Genomic DNA, 14,425 nt, shown 5'->3' with positions numbered 1-14,425 from the left:
TGTCCATTCAAGTGAAGCAGTGAAGCAAGAAGAACGTTTAAACCTGAAAACAGAGTGGGCTAAGAGGTCCAAAACAATCCTTGTCACGCACCACTAGAGACGGAAGATTTTGTACCCTGGGAAATTCTGTCTTGGAAAATATCCCCTGACTTGTTTTGTTGATCTAAGGGGACGTCATTTGGAAAGATCTGAAAACAATAATTCGTACCTTGGCCCCAGTAGAAAAAAAGATATATAAGGTGTTAGAGAAAAAATAGAGAAGAAGAAGTTTTTCCACTGTAACTGTGTGTGTGTGTGTGTGTGTGTGTGTGTGTGCATTCGCCGACGCCGCTCATCCCAAGGGTTCCCTGGACCAGCGGAGGCTGGACCCCCGCAGTTGGCGCCCGGAACAGGGACCCGAAGGGTAAGTCCTCCCCCCAAGAAGTTTCCCAAGGCAAGGTCGGGGCGGCTAGGATCTCACCTAGGGTACTGCAGACCCCCCTGCGTAAGATTAAGGTAGGGTGAGAAGGGTGAGGAATCGTGAAAATAACCCTGCGTAAGAGTAAGGTAGGGTGGAAAGAGTGAGTGAGAATAAACCCTGCGTAAGAGTAAGGTAGGGTGGAAAGAGTGAGTGAGAATAAAAAAAAAAAAAAAAGAAAAAAAAGAAAAAAAAAAAAGAAAAAAGAAAAAAGAAAAAAAAAAGGAACAAGAAAAAGGAAAAAGAAAAAGGAACAAGAAAAAGGAAAAAGAAAAAGAAAAAAGCAGAATAATTGTGAAAACAAAATGGGAAACAGTGAGTCAAAAGATAGACGCCTCTTTATTGATATTGTAAAACAGATGCTCTCTCATAGAGGGATTCATGTGAAAAAGAGTAGCCTTTCTACTTTCTTCTCCTTTGTTCAAGAGCAGTGTCCCTGGTTCCCTGATGAGGGCACTGTTAATCTGAGAATTTGGGAACGAGTTGGCAGAGACATTAGGAGGCATTATGATAATGTTGGGCCAGATAGAGTCCCTGCTGACACATTTTCTCTATGGAATCTTATTAGAGATGCCCTAGACCCTGAGCATGAGGGTGAAAAGTTTAGACGAGAGACCAAGAGCCCTGATTCAGACGGAGAAGATCCGGTGACAGACGAGAATAGAGAAAACACATCTGAAGGGCCCAAAATGAGTCCTAGTTCTTCTGATTATCGCTCATTAAGACAAATGTTGGCTTCTATGGCTGTACATAGGTATGATGATGATTCGGATGATGATGTTCTTGATCCTAGAGATCAGGCTGAGTTGGAAGAAGAGGCAGCCAGATATCATCGTGATGATGGTGGCTGGTCCCCGGTGGGAAAAGTAGTCCCTCAATATTTGATTCCACCCTTGAGACCTGAGAAGAAGCCTATAAGACCCAAATTGCCTAAAAAGACAATTATTCATCCAGCAGATGATCCAGATCCCCCGCCTGCTAAACCCCCTCTATCAGGGGACAACAATGGGTCAGACATTACAGAGACTGACAAAACCGGTTAGGCCAGGAGGTGGCATGCAGCCCAGGGAGCTACTGAACTATGGAGGCTGTTTTTCTTGTGGGCAGGCAGGCCGACAATGAAGGGGAAAAATCCCCACCACCACAAAAAGAAAAAATTAAATATAAAGTAAGTAATAAAAAAAACTCTAGATTCTCCCACCCCAACTTGGGGACAGATCAAGAACCTCACTCGTCAAGCCCAGACAGTTGCCGGACCTGGTGCCAGCCCAGAACAACTCTTTCTTGCAATCCTTGCTATCCTGAGTTGCCAGGTAAGTATGGTTACTCCCTTTTCCTCTCAATCAGAGAGCGGAATTTATTGGGCCTATTTCCCTGATCCTCCAACTCTGCAGGTTGTCCCTTGGACAGAGTCACCCCTTCGGGTGACAACTAATGCACCTCGGCTGCTAGGAGGGAGTTGGACATCTCATTCTTTAAAAAGTTATCCTATAAATCTAAATTTCTCTTTCCACGGATTAGTTGAAGGAATCCCAATTTGCTTTAATTTCCCCCGTGAAGGGACTCGAGGCCTTATTACTCCAACTAAAGAGGGATGTGTCCAGACATCAAAAAAGGCCATTATTACTGATTCCCCAGTTAATAAAGGAAAAAAGGGACCAAAAAGATTTGTTTGGGTTTTATTGGGACAAATGCCTGGAATCTCAGATGAGATCCAAACACAATTTGCAAGGTTTAATCATTCTCTCCCCTTTGATGACACTTATGAACGATGCTCATCAGACCCACCTTCAGATGACAGCTGGGGTGGAGTAAATTATCAGATAGGATACCCTCAGTGGAGAGAGTGTATTTATGATTCTATGTTAGCCTATAAAATGGGGAATTCAAATACAATATCCATTCAAGATTGGAGTAATCCAAATCCAAAACACGATCTAAAAACAGTAAAAAATTATACAGATGAGTATGTAAATTGGGAAAACTCTACTGTACCTTGGCCTCTTTCAGCCAGTAGATGGCACCACAACGCCCTAGTTCCCCCCATGGTTGCTTATCAGCAAAATTCAAAGACCTTTTGGCAGCCAGAGCTATGGAGAGCAGTAGCTGCAACTTTCAATGTAACTTTAAAGCGACCTAATTCAACCTTAGAAAAGGTTGTTTTGGCTTGCCTTCCTTCTCCATATGTTTTCCTCTTTGTTAATGATTCAAGTAAGTTACAGATATATCTTAATCAAACTGGAGGACCTACCATTGTTGATTGTGATACCTGCTTCCTTTCTAGCTGTCTGAGCCCTAGGTTTAATGTTTCTGCTTTTATAATTTTAAAACGACCTCCCTATCTCATGGTACCTGTTAATTTGACAACATATTGGTATGATAATTATGGCTTAGCTGTATTACAACATGTTAAAGAGTTAATGAGAATTAAAAGGTTTGCAGGATTGTTAGTTTTAGGAATATCTGCCTTAATTATGGCTATATCTTCTGCTATATTAGCCTCTGTTTCTCTTGCACATCAGGTTCACACAGCCGCTCATGTTAATGATTTGTCAAAAAATGTTTCCTTAGCGCTAGCAACTCAAGAAGCTATAGATAGAAAACTAGAAATGAAAGTAAATGCTTTGGAAGAGGCAGTAATGCATATAGGAACTGAATTGCAGGCTTTAAAAACGAAGTTGGCTTTATCCTGTCATGCAGATTACAAGTGGATTTGTGTTACACCCTTAAAGGTTAATGAAACAGATTATAATTGGGAGCGGATTCAAAATCATATTTCTGGGGTTTGGAATAGCTCTAGTATTAGCTTAGATTTAGAAAGATTACATCAACAGATTTCTAATGTAAAAGATGCTAAGTTAGACTTTACTGTGGTTGAAACAGCTCATGATTTCTTTAATCAGTTAAGCTCCTTCATTTCAGGAAAAGGTCTCATTTCTGGAATTATGACCTGGGTTTCTCTAGGATGTATTGTCTTAGTAATTATTCTTATCCTTCCTTGCATTGTTAGGATCCTCGGAACTAGTATTCAGCGCCTTTCTGTTGAACTTCAGCTGCTTGCCTTAAAAAATAAAAAAGGGGGAGATGTCGGGAGCCAAGAAGAGGACAAGCGAACGCCCCGCCCATGACAAGGCTCTGGGTAAAGGTCATGGACCCAAGGAGGCCATGAACCCAGGGGAATCCGAGTCCAGCAGGCTCCGGGACACTCCCTATTCTTGCTATATGTGTCTTGTCTGTGCTAATACTCTTTCTTGGAATTCTTGGTGGTCTTTCACTGTTCCTGGTAGACCTCGGGGAAGGTCCCAGGGACATCTCTAGGGTGTAAACGTCTGGGGGCTTCCCAGAAGAGTTAGGCTTACTCTGCCCCCAGGGAGATGGGAACCATATGAATAACCTGGTATGCGGGAGGTATTTAGATTTAGGCCATTTATAGATATGTGGGATTTTATATATAGGAGGTATATTAGGGAATATGGAAATAGATTAGAAGTTAAAACTGCTTATAAATGTGATTGTGAATCCCATCCCTGGACACGCAAACACCATTAGATTTAGTTGTAAGTTTAATAACCACACAATGCTATAATTCTCATATTGTAGAGTAAGGGTTAAGGCAGCTGCGACGCTGCTGCTACTCCATTTCCCCTGCCCATGGTGTACCTGGGAGTACACTAGGAAGTAGTGTTAGTGCTATAGGTATCATAGAGGCTGTGTGAAAATAGAATGAATTATGGCTTATAGATTAAATAGTAAGCAAGATATTGTAGTATGTGTATAATATAAAAGTTAAGTTTTCATAGTAGGTAAAATTATAATAGAAACTATAGTGGTTAAGTGATTGATTATACTGTAAAACTGTTAAGATATTTTTTTCCCTGTAGCTATGTGTTTCTTTGTAGCTGACGTTTGTCCATTCAAGTGAAGCAGTGAAGCAAGAAGAACGTTTAAACCTGAAAACAGAGTGGGCTAAGAGGTCCAAAACAATCCTTGTCACGCACCACTAGAGACGGAAGATTTTGTACCCTGGGAAATTCTGTCTTGGAAAATATCCCCTGACTTGTTTTGTTGATCTAAGGGGACGTCATTTGGAAAGATCTGAAAACAATAATTCGTACCTTGGCCCCAGTAGAAAAAAAGATATATAAGGTGTTAGAGAAAAAATAGAGAAGAAGAAGTTTTTCCACTGTAACTGTGTGTGTGTGTGTGTGTGTGTGTGTGTGTGCATTCGCCGACGCCGCTCATCCCAAGGGTTCCCTGGACCAGCGGAGGCTGGACCCCCGCAGTTGGCGCCCGGAACAGGGACCCGAAGGGTAAGTCCTCCCCCCAAGAAGTTTCCCAAGGCAAGGTCGGGGCGGCTAGGATCTCACCTAGGGTACTGCAGACCCCCCTGCGTAAGATTAAGGTAGGGTGAGAAGGGTGAGGAATCGTGAAAATAACCCTGCGTAAGAGTAAGGTAGGGTGGAAAGAGTGAGTGAGAATAAACCCTGCGTAAGAGTAAGGTAGGGTGGAAAGAGTGAGTGAGAATAAAAAAAAAAAAAAAAGAAAAAAAAGAAAAAAAAAAAAGAAAAAAGAAAAAAGAAAAAAAAAAGGAACAAGAAAAAGGAAAAAGAAAAAGGAACAAGAAAAAGGAAAAAGAAAAAGAAAAAAGCAGAATAATTGTGAAAACAAAATGGGAAACAGTGAGTCAAAAGATAGACGCCTCTTTATTGATATTGTAAAACAGATGCTCTCTCATAGAGGGATTCATGTGAAAAAGAGTAGCCTTTCTACTTTCTTCTCCTTTGTTCAAGAGCAGTGTCCCTGGTTCCCTGATGAGGGCACTGTTAATCTGAGAATTTGGGAACGAGTTGGCAGAGACATTAGGAGGCATTATGATAATGTTGGGCCAGATAGAGTCCCTGCTGACACATTTTCTCTATGGAATCTTATTAGAGATGCCCTAGACCCTGAGCATGAGGGTGAAAAGTTTAGACGAGAGACCAAGAGCCCTGATTCAGACGGAGAAGATCCGGTGACAGACGAGAATAGAGAAAACACATCTGAAGGGCCCAAAATGAGTCCTAGTTCTTCTGATTATCGCTCATTAAGACAAATGTTGGCTTCTATGGCTGTACATAGGTATGATGATGATTCGGATGATGATGTTCTTGATCCTAGAGATCAGGCTGAGTTGGAAGAAGAGGCAGCCAGATATCATCGTGATGATGGTGGCTGGTCCCCGGTGGGAAAAGTAGTCCCTCAATATTTGATTCCACCCTTGAGACCTGAGAAGAAGCCTATAAGACCCAAATTGCCTAAAAAGACAATTATTCATCCAGCAGATGATCCAGATCCCCCGCCTGCTAAACCCCCTCTATCAGGGGACAACAATGGGTCAGACATTACAGAGACTGACAAAACCGGTTAGGCCAGGAGGTGGCATGCAGCCCAGGGAGCTACTGAACTATGGAGGCTGTTTTTCTTGTGGGCAGGCAGGCCGACAATGAAGGGGAAAAATCCCCACCACCACAAAAAGAAAAAATTAAATATAAAGTAAGTAATAAAAAAAACTCTAGATTCTCCCACCCCAACTTGGGGACAGATCAAGAACCTCACTCGTCAAGCCCAGACAGTTGCCGGACCTGGTGCCAGCCCAGAACAACTCTTTCTTGCAATCCTTGCTATCCTGAGTTGCCAGGTAAGTATGGTTACTCCCTTTTCCTCTCAATCAGAGAGCGGAATTTATTGGGCCTATTTCCCTGATCCTCCAACTCTGCAGGTTGTCCCTTGGACAGAGTCACCCCTTCGGGTGACAACTAATGCACCTCGGCTGCTAGGAGGGAGTTGGACATCTCATTCTTTAAAAAGTTATCCTATAAATCTAAATTTCTCTTTCCACGGATTAGTTGAAGGAATCCCAATTTGCTTTAATTTCCCCCGTGAAGGGACTCGAGGCCTTATTACTCCAACTAAAGAGGGATGTGTCCAGACATCAAAAAAGGCCATTATTACTGATTCCCCAGTTAATAAAGGAAAAAAGGGACCAAAAAGATTTGTTTGGGTTTTATTGGGACAAATGCCTGGAATCTCAGATGAGATCCAAACACAATTTGCAAGGTTTAATCATTCTCTCCCCTTTGATGACACTTATGAACGATGCTCATCAGACCCACCTTCAGATGACAGCTGGGGTGGAGTAAATTATCAGATAGGATACCCTCAGTGGAGAGAGTGTATTTATGATTCTATGTTAGCCTATAAAATGGGGAATTCAAATACAATATCCATTCAAGATTGGAGTAATCCAAATCCAAAACACGATCTAAAAACAGTAAAAAATTATACAGATGAGTATGTAAATTGGGAAAACTCTACTGTACCTTGGCCTCTTTCAGCCAGTAGATGGCACCACAACGCCCTAGTTCCCCCCATGGTTGCTTATCAGCAAAATTCAAAGACCTTTTGGCAGCCAGAGCTATGGAGAGCAGTAGCTGCAACTTTCAATGTAACTTTAAAGCGACCTAATTCAACCTTAGAAAAGGTTGTTTTGGCTTGCCTTCCTTCTCCATATGTTTTCCTCTTTGTTAATGATTCAAATAAGTTACAGATATATCTTAATCAAACTGGAGGACCTACCATTGTTGATTGTGATACCTGCTTCCTTTCTAGCTGTCTGAGCCCTAGGTTTAATGTTTCTGCTTTTATAATTTTAAAACGACCTCCCTATCTCATGGTACCTGTTAATTTGACAACATATTGGTATGATAATTATGGCTTAGCTGTATTACAACATGTTAAAGAGTTAATGAGAATTAAAAGGTTTGCAGGATTGTTAGTTTTAGGAATATCTGCCTTAATTATGGCTATATCTTCTGCTATATTAGCCTCTGTTTCTCTTGCACATCAGGTTCACACAGCCGCTCATGTTAATGATTTGTCAAAAAATGTTTCCTTAGCGCTAGCAACTCAAGAAGCTATAGATAGAAAACTAGAAATGAAAGTAAATGCTTTGGAAGAGGCAGTAATGCATATAGGAACTGAATTGCAGGCTTTAAAAACGAAGTTGGCTTTATCCTGTCATGCAGATTACAAGTGGATTTGTGTTACACCCTTAAAGGTTAATGAAACAGATTATAATTGGGAGCGGATTCAAAATCATATTTCTGGGGTTTGGAATAGCTCTAGTATTAGCTTAGATTTAGAAAGATTACATCAACAGATTTCTAATGTAAAAGATGCTAAGTTAGACTTTACTGTGGTTGAAACAGCTCATGATTTCTTTAATCAGTTAAGCTCCTTCATTTCAGGAAAAGGTCTCATTTCTGGAATTATGACCTGGGTTTCTCTAGGATGTATTGTCTTAGTAATTATTCTTATCCTTCCTTGCATTGTTAGGATCCTCGGAACTAGTATTCAGCGCCTTTCTGTTGAACTTCAGCTGCTTGCCTTAAAAAATAAAAAAGGGGGAGATGTCGGGAGCCAAGAAGAGGACAAGCGAACGCCCCGCCCATGACAAGGCTCTGGGTAAAGGTCATGGACCCAAGGAGGCCATGAACCCAGGGGAATCCGAGTCCAGCAGGCTCCGGGACACTCCCTATTCTTGCTATATGTGTCTTGTCTGTGCTAATACTCTTTCTTGGAATTCTTGGTGGTCTTTCACTGTTCCTGGTAGACCTCGGGGAAGGTCCCAGGGACATCTCTAGGGTGTAAACGTCTGGGGGCTTCCCAGAAGAGTTAGGCTTACTCTGCCCCCAGGGAGATGGGAACCATATGAATAACCTGGTATGCGGGAGGTATTTAGATTTAGGCCATTTATAGATATGTGGGATTTTATATATAGGAGGTATATTAGGGAATATGGAAATAGATTAGAAGTTAAAACTGCTTATAAATGTGATTGTGAATCCCATCCCTGGACACGCAAACACCATTAGATTTAGTTGTAAGTTTAATAACCACACAATGCTATAATTCTCATATTGTAGAGTAAGGGTTAAGGCAGCTGCGACGCTGCTGCTACTCCATTTCCCCTGCCCATGGTGTACCTGGGAGTACACTAGGAAGTAGTGTTAGTGCTATAGGTATCATAGAGGCTGTGTGAAAATAGAATGAATTATGGCTTATAGATTAAATAGTAAGCAAGATATTGTAGTATGTGTATAATATAAAAGTTAAGTTTTCATAGTAGGTAAAATTATAATAGAAACTATAGTGGTTAAGTGATTGATTATACTGTAAAACTGTTAAGATATTTTTTTCCCTGTAGCTATGTGTTTCTTTGTAGCTGACGTTTGTCCATTCAAGTGAAGCAGTGAAGCAAGAAGAACGTTTAAACCTGAAAACAGAGTGGGCTAAGAGGTCCAAAACAATCCTTGTCACGCACCACTAGAGACGGAAGATTTTGTACCCTGGGAAATTCTGTCTTGGAAAATATCCCCTGACTTGTTTTGTTGATCTAAGGGGACGTCATTTGGAAAGATCTGAAAACAATAATTCGTACCTTGGCCCCAGTAGAAAAAAAGATATATAAGGTGTTAGAGAAAAAATAGAGAAGAAGAAGTTTTTCCACTGTAACTGTGTGTGTGTGTGTGTGTGTGTGTGTGTGCATTCGCCGACGCCGCTCATCCCAAGGGTTCCCTGGACCAGCGGAGGCTGGACCCCCGCAGGGAATAACCAAAATATGTTTTTAATCCGAATGTCACAAACCACAACTACACCTAGGGTAGAGCAGAAATTATTTTACAACCCTACTTCCATCAAAGGGGGATAAAGAACAAAGCAAATTTAAGGGGAAATCTCCAACATATGGGCTTCCTTGGTGGCTCAGATGGTAAAGAGTCTGCCTGCAATGCAGGAGACCCAGGTTTGATCTCTGGGTTGGGAGGATCCCCTGGAGAATTCCATGGACAGAGGAGCCTGGTGGGCTACAGTCCATGGGGTCACATAGAGTTGGACACAACTGAGTGACTTTGACTTTCCACTTTCTCCAACATATAAGTAGAAATCTCCAACTTCTCTTCAAAGAAACTTTACCCTCCACCCAAAACTTAACAAACGACCTTAGATTTATCCTTCAAAGTAGCTTTTCATTACTAATTACTAGGGTTGATTTAACCTAGATTGTCACTGGATCCAATCCCATCAAAGAGGAGGAGAAAGATCATCACCACAGGCATGAATCCTAGGTTCTATTTTATTCCTAGAGTATGAACAAACAGCTAAGCTATATAAGCAGATGATTACTGTGACACATAAAATGCCATATTTGTTGAGCATATTAAACAATTTAATAAAAGTTATTTGACAGTAATTGTAATGCACTATAAGCAGGAAAGGTAAACAGTTCAATGTAAAAAAGACAGCAATTACTAAACAACAGCCTAAACAAACATCTATAACTTACCATCTTCCTTTATTAAAATCAAAAGTTAAAATCACATAGGTTTTGAAATTCACCTTGACAACTTGATGCCTTACTAACAGTTCTACCCACCCAACTGGCCCAGGGTTCACCACCTGCTCAACTGGGCAGCTTTTAAGTTCAAATTTAATTCGATCTGAGGGAAAGCAGCCTTTTACTTTATCTCTGGGAAGTTGAGAAAGTTGGTGGGGAGCTAGGTGATTTCTTCATCTGCTGATATCTACCTGAGGATATATCTTAGATTATTTACCCTCAAAGAGTCATCAGTTCCATAGTCCACCCATTGTTTTCACAGTGAAGTATAATATAAGGTATCAAAAGGAGTACCACTGAAAATGAAAAAGTGAGCTGCTCTGGTAAGGCCCTCAAAAACAATAACGTCTGGAAAACCAACAGCATGGTAAAATTAGAAACCTGCTGTTTGTATGCTTAGCTATATTTTTATTACTTGCCTGTTTTCCTTTTGAATTTTCTAAAGTCTGGTTTTCAAGATTATTATAAAATAATACATAGATAAGTAAGAAATCAGTAACCCCCAAAAAAGGCTAAAGAAGAAAATTATATCTGTGCTATCTCCACCCAATGGTTTACACCAGTAAAGATATTTTGAAAAATCCAGCTCCATAGTACTGAAGAGAACCAAGGAGTTCAGGCTTTGAAGAAAGAAATGTATATTCCTGGGAGCCAGCATGAGGGTGATAGAAATAATTGGCACAACAAAACGTCTAGAAGAAGGTGAGTCTCTGAAGAAAACTGCAGCTGCCACCTATTCAGACATCTCTTTCTACCTGAATACTTGCCTTCAGATGCTTTTTTCTCAAATCTTCAAGAACTCATTATTCTATTTTAGGAAGGATATCATTCCTTTACCTTCCTCTATCAACATCTCAAGACTAGTATCCAGGTTCCAGAGTTGGAAAGGAGTACGTCAAGGCTGTATATTGTCACCCTGCTTATTTAACTTATATGCAGAGTACATCATGAGAAACGCTGGGCTGGAAGAAGCACAAGCTGGAATCAAGATTGCCAGGAGAAATATCAATAATCTCAGATATGCAGATGATACCACCCTTATGGCAGAAAGTGAAGAGGAACTAAAAAGCCTGTTGATGAAAGTGAAAGAGGAGAGTGAAAAAGTTGGCTTAAAGCTCAACATTCAGAAAATTAAGATCATGGCATCTGGTCCCATCACTTCATGGGAAATAGTTGGGGAAACAGTGGAAGCTGTGTCAGACTTTATTTTTTTGGGCTCCCAAATCACTGCAGATGGTTATTGCAGCCTTGAAGTTAAAAGACACTTACTCCTTGGAAGGAAATTTATGACCAGCCTGGATAGCATATTAAAAAGCAGAGACATTACTTTGCCAAGAAAGGTCTGTCTAGTCAAGGCTATGGTTTTTCCAGTGGTCATGTATGGATGTGAGGGTTGGACTATGAAGAAAGCTGAGTGTCGAAGAATTGATGCTTTTGAACTGTGGTGTTGGAGAAGACTGTTGAGAGTCCCTTGGACTGCAAGGAGATCCAACCAGTCCATCCTGAAGGAGATCAGTCCTGGGTGTTCATTGGAAGGACTGATGCTGAAGCTGAAGCTCCAATACTTCGGCCACCTCATGCGAAGAGTTGACTCATTGGAAAAGACCCTGATGCTGGGAGGGATTGGGGGCAGGAAGAGAAGAGGACGACAGAGGATGAGATGGCTGGATGACATCACCGACTTGATGGACTTGAGTTTGAGTAAACTCCGGGAGTTGGTGATGGACAGGGAGGCCTGGCGTGCTGCAATTCATGGGGTCTCAAAGAGGCGGACATGACTGAGCGACTGAAGTTATCCACAAGAATTAGCAATATGAAATATTTTCTAATTCTCACTGGAGGGAAGATAACTTGAGAAAAATGTGAGATGGCCATAGCGACCAGTTCTCTCTAACATTTCTGGACTTGTGGAAGGAGAGGATTGGTGGTTCTAAGCTCTTGCCATTTTCTTCACGAACAGTAGGTGGCAGAAGCTCCTCCCTACAGAGGAGGAGGTGTAAAGGACCAAGACAGACTCAGTCCAGAACTTCCGGCCTTTATCATTTGGGTGAGGTAAGTCCGATTTTCCTTCAGTACTGCGACACTATACGCAATCATAGCTTGGGGATAACATAGAGTGGTGATGTCTTTGATGAAGTTAGCTTGTTCTCTGCCAACAACAACCAGTTCAAATTATACCTGTAAATTGACTCCTAGGGTTTCTTCACTTCCACTGCCATCATGTTTTCAGGCCCCCTCTCTGCTTTTTATAGCTGTTCTTTGAAAAGTACTAGGAATTCCTGTCCTTAGAGAGTTTTTGAAAATCCCAGAAGACCTGATACAGGATTGATATTTCTCACCCAGGGAAAAAAAAAAAGATAATAAAATTTCAGACTTTTGAGGTGAGTCGTGTTATGTGATCACTTTACCATTGGATTCTCTTTATTATCAGTTCTTAGCTACTGATTTTCTTGTCAATAAGAGTCAAGAGTATGGCAGTTAAAATGACTACATTCTGAAACCAGATTGCCTAGGTCCAGATTTGGACTCTGGTTATGTCACTTTGGTCCTATTACTTTAATTCTTAATTCCCAGTTTCCTAACTATAAAATGGAGATAATAATAGAATATATTTTGTAAGATTGTGAAGATTTAATGGTGCTTACATAGTAAGCACCATGAACATGTTCTCTACAGTTATTGTTGATTCCACTTTCAATATTCTATTAAGAAATTAAATTTGTAGGTAAGTAATGCTGCTGCAGAAGATGAACTAAATTCTGTGTGAATATTTCAAGTTTGTTGACTGAAAACCATTGCTGGTATTTCTTTGGCCAATAAGCTCAAAGAACAAACTATAATATCAAACTAGTGGGGGAAAAAAGTTAAATTCATGAATTAGTTTGAAATGCAAAAACAAAGCAAAAGTTAAAATGTTGGAGGAAAATGAATAGCTTAAATTTTCCTAGACACTAAATAATAATGAAATATCACATCTTGTTTCTGCTCAAAATAGTTTATCCACAGATACTGTCCAAAATAGTTTATCTGCCATCTGACTATAAAACTTTTGAGACACAGTTCTCTGTTTATTGGCGAACACCTACTCTATTAAATTGTGTGCATCTTCAAGGCACACACAAGAATATCCTTTCCAATACAGGTGACTGGCACATCCTTATTTCAGTCTTGCCTTATACTCAATAAAGGATTTTCAATAAGTGTTTTTCATGTGCATTAAAAATAAGTTTTCATGTCTTATAGTGTTAGACATAATTTGCGTCAAAAGAAACCTGAGGCCATGTTACCTTTTAATAAGACCCTAGCAGATGAACTAATAAAAACAGCCTGTAAGATACTCTTGTCTGTTACTGATGGGACTGCAAAGTGGTACAACCCCTTAGGAGAACTGGGCAATGTTATGAACTGAAAGGTTGTGTCTCTTCAACATTTAAATCCTGAAACCCTACCCACCCCTGTACTGGTATTAGGTGAGGCCTTTGGGAGATGATCATGACCAGATGAGATCATGAAGATGGAGCCCTCATGAATGGGATTAGTGTCCTTATAAAAGTCATGAGGGAGCTTACTACCCGCCTCTGCTCTCTTTCATGCGAGAATATGAGAAGTTGGCAGGCGGCAACCCTGAAGAGGTTCTCACCAGAATTTGGACTTCCATCCTCTAGAACTTTGAGAAACAAATTTCTGTTCAGTCCATGGCATTTTATCTATTAAAGCCTGAACTGAAACAGGCAAGAGCTAGCAAAATTTCACGTCATCTACACTTTAGCCCAGTAATTCCACATGTAAAAAATTGTGTTAAAAATACAAAATGACAAATGCACAAAGCTATTCAATGTGGCATTATTTGTAAAAGTCAAAAAACAACCCAAATGTCCATCAGCATGAGGCTAGTTAAAATTCTTAAAGACAGTAAGGTGTTGTGCAATTGTGAGAAAGATTAGGAATCATCTTCATATATTGATATGAACTGATCTCCAGAATATTTTAAGTTGAAAATGGTGTTTTTACAATATGCTTTTTTGCTAAGGAAATGGGGAAGGATTTTCTCTAAATGAAATAAAGGGACCAGCACCTGATAAAAGTGATTCCTATGAACAGAGTGAGGGACTTCTCTTGTGGTCCAGTGCTTAAGACTCCAAGCTTCCACTGCAGGGGTCACAAGTTTGATCCCTGGTCAGGGAACTAAGTGGAGAGGGCAATGGCACCCCACTCCAGTACTTTTGCCTGGAAAATCCCACGGACAGAGGAGCCTGGTAGTCTGCAGTCCATGGGGTAGGTAAGAGTCGGACACAACTGAGCGACTTCACTTTCACCGTTCACTTTCATGCATTGGAGGAGGAAATGGCAATCCACTCCAGTGTTCTCGCCTGGAGAATTCCAGGGACGGTGGAGCCTGGTGGGCTGCTGTGTATGGGGTTGCACAGAGTCAGACACAACTGAAGCCACTTAGCAGCAGCAGCAGCAGCAAGGAACTAAGATCCCACATGCCTCTTGGCAAGACCAAAAAATAAAATAAAAATGAACAGAGTGAA

General features: G+C 40.8%; 2 protein-coding genes across 2 annotated transcripts; both read left to right on the top strand.

Moving 5' to 3' along the window:
• Positions 1 to 2,157: 2,157 nt before the first annotated feature.
• On the top strand, positions 2,158 to 4,646 carry LOC139038712 (endogenous retrovirus group K member 7 Env polyprotein-like). The gene has a single exon (XM_070477995.1). It carries the CDS (start codon positions 2,320 to 2,322, stop codon positions 3,583 to 3,585), a length of 1,266 nt encoding a protein of 421 aa, XP_070334096.1. The 5' UTR covers positions 2,158 to 2,319; the 3' UTR covers positions 3,586 to 4,646.
• A 1,798-nt stretch (positions 4,647 to 6,444) lies between these two features.
• LOC139038711 (endogenous retrovirus group K member 7 Env polyprotein-like) lies at positions 6,445 to 9,010 on the top strand. Its single transcript, XM_070477994.1, has one exon. The coding sequence runs from the start codon at positions 6,513 to 6,515 to the stop codon at positions 7,947 to 7,949; it is 1,437 nt and encodes a 478-aa protein (XP_070334095.1). The 5' UTR covers positions 6,445 to 6,512; the 3' UTR covers positions 7,950 to 9,010.
• The last annotated feature ends 5,415 nt before the right edge of the window (positions 9,011 to 14,425 follow it).

Source organism: Odocoileus virginianus, chromosome 16 (genome assembly GCF_023699985.2).
Source record: "Odocoileus virginianus isolate 20LAN1187 ecotype Illinois chromosome 16, Ovbor_1.2, whole genome shotgun sequence".
NCBI classification, from domain to species: Eukaryota; Metazoa; Chordata; class Mammalia; order Artiodactyla; family Cervidae; genus Odocoileus; species Odocoileus virginianus.
This window is presented reverse-complemented; position numbering and strand designations above follow the sequence as displayed.

Bases quoted from the DNA above. Each gene is read 5' to 3' on its own strand.
- LOC139038712 (XM_070477995.1), top strand. From the start codon at position 2,320: ATGTTAGCCTATAAAATGGGGAATTCAAATACAATATCCATTCAAGAT.
- LOC139038711 (XM_070477994.1), top strand. From the start codon at position 6,513: ATGCCTGGAATCTCAGATGAGATCCAAACACAATTTGCAAGGTTTAAT.